The 1,691-nt window shown below is 42.9% G+C and overlaps 1 protein-coding gene across 1 annotated transcript; it reads left to right on the top strand.

Moving 5' to 3' along the window:
• On the top strand, positions 1 to 784 carry LOC119383676 (uncharacterized). Its single transcript, XM_049412616.1, has 2 exons — positions 1 to 257; positions 331 to 784. Exons 1-2 carry the CDS (start codon positions 98 to 100, stop codon positions 609 to 611), a joined length of 441 nt encoding a protein of 146 aa, XP_049268573.1. The 5' UTR covers positions 1 to 97; the 3' UTR covers positions 612 to 784.
• The last annotated feature ends 907 nt before the right edge of the window (positions 785 to 1,691 follow it).

The following is a 1,691-nucleotide window of genomic DNA, read 5'->3' as shown; positions in this document are numbered from 1 at the left end:
GTTCAGGTAATGAGAGCTTGCCATTTGGCCTTTAAAACAGCTAAACTGCATTTAAGTTTTTTTTCTGCAGTCAAATGAAGTAGCCTCCAGTGGCCATATGGAGTTGGAAGGGCTGAAAAGAACAATAAAAAACCTCCATGACAGTGGAATCGCAGTGCTTGAGATCGTGACGGACCGCCATCCACAAGTGCGGAAGTACTTAAGGACACACCAGCCTCCTCTGCTCCATCTTTTTGATGCATGGCATGTCAGCAAAGGTCAGGCTTCAAGGTTTATAACTGTTTTAAAACCACCTCTTTGTAGCAAACTCATTATCTCTCTTTCATGCAGGCGTCAAAAAGCAGCTTATCGCTGCTGGCAAGCACCGAGGCTGCGAATTGATTGGCCTCTGGAGGCGGTCTATCATAGCACATCTCTACTTCGCCGTCGGAGTTGGAAAGGGCAATGGGGATCTTGCCATAGCTGTGTGGCTCTCCCTCCTGAATCACATCCAGGACAAGCACACTGGACACGGCCTGCTGTACCCGGAGTGCAAGCATGGGGAGCTGGAACGAAGGAAGTGGATCTTGCCAGGTATCATCTATCCGAATATTCCTTTCATAAAGTTTTAGAAATAATAGGTGCAAAATGATTACTTGAGCCAGTGGACTGGCACTAAGAAAAAGAACCTGCAATAAGGACAGCACATAAAAACATTCCACAAACAGCATTCGCTTTTCTTTGAATTTCATTTTTTTTCACAATTCTTAATGTAACAACCAGTCTTGTGTTTCTAATTGTTTTCAGGCACGGATGCTTATGACAGGCTACATGCCATTGTCACAAGCAAACGGCTTTTGGATGACATCAGACAGGTGTCGCCCAATTTTCAGACATTTGGCGTGGAGTCATTCCACTCCATAATAAACAGGTTCGCTCCAAAATGCTATGCATTTTCGCATCAAGGGCAGCTGGCCAGGTACGTTCTTTGCAAGAAGTACATATGAGGAACATATAATTCAAGCTGTGAAATATGTGCAAATCTAAGAAGTGCTTATTGTTTTGTATTTTTCTCTATACCTATGCAGTGTACACTAACTCATTTACCTATATTGCTGTGATACTATTATTATTCGCACCCATACAGCTGCAGGCTACATATAAATTACACACAAAATGTTGTCGCAAACATCTTGTCACTGCAGACCTGATGTATGACGCTGAACTTTTACAAATACTGCATTGAAAATTTGCAGAGTCAGTGTTCGTAATACCAGAAGTCTGCCAGATACCATCTATTGTGGGAATCAATTTCATGCAAAACAGTCGGAAAGTAGCAGCCTGTGCTAGATTTTTTTCCTTTGAGCCAAGCGTTTCGAGGTGGATTGACGTCGTCATGTAAATTTAGTACTTGCCTGCACTTTCATCCCCATGAAGTGCACACTGCGGTACAATGATGTGCACATCATAAGTAGTGGTAGTAGGCGTGGAATGCTTGGCTGTAGCTTGCGGAGTCATAATATGTAACGTTTATCACATAAACATAAAAGCGGAGAGCCAACACTGCCACAGCAATTGCCATCGTTCTCACGTGACGCTTGTATAGGGTCTTTTTTCGAAACAGTTTGAAGCACTGACATGGCTCAGTGGTACAATACTTGGCTATCATGATAATGTCTGCATTTGATTCTGGGTCGAGGCATGATTTTTAT

Source organism: Rhipicephalus sanguineus, chromosome 2, assembly GCF_013339695.2.
Source record: "Rhipicephalus sanguineus isolate Rsan-2018 chromosome 2, BIME_Rsan_1.4, whole genome shotgun sequence".
In the NCBI taxonomy this organism is placed as follows: domain Eukaryota; kingdom Metazoa; phylum Arthropoda; class Arachnida; order Ixodida; family Ixodidae; genus Rhipicephalus; species Rhipicephalus sanguineus.
This window is presented reverse-complemented; position numbering and strand designations above follow the sequence as displayed.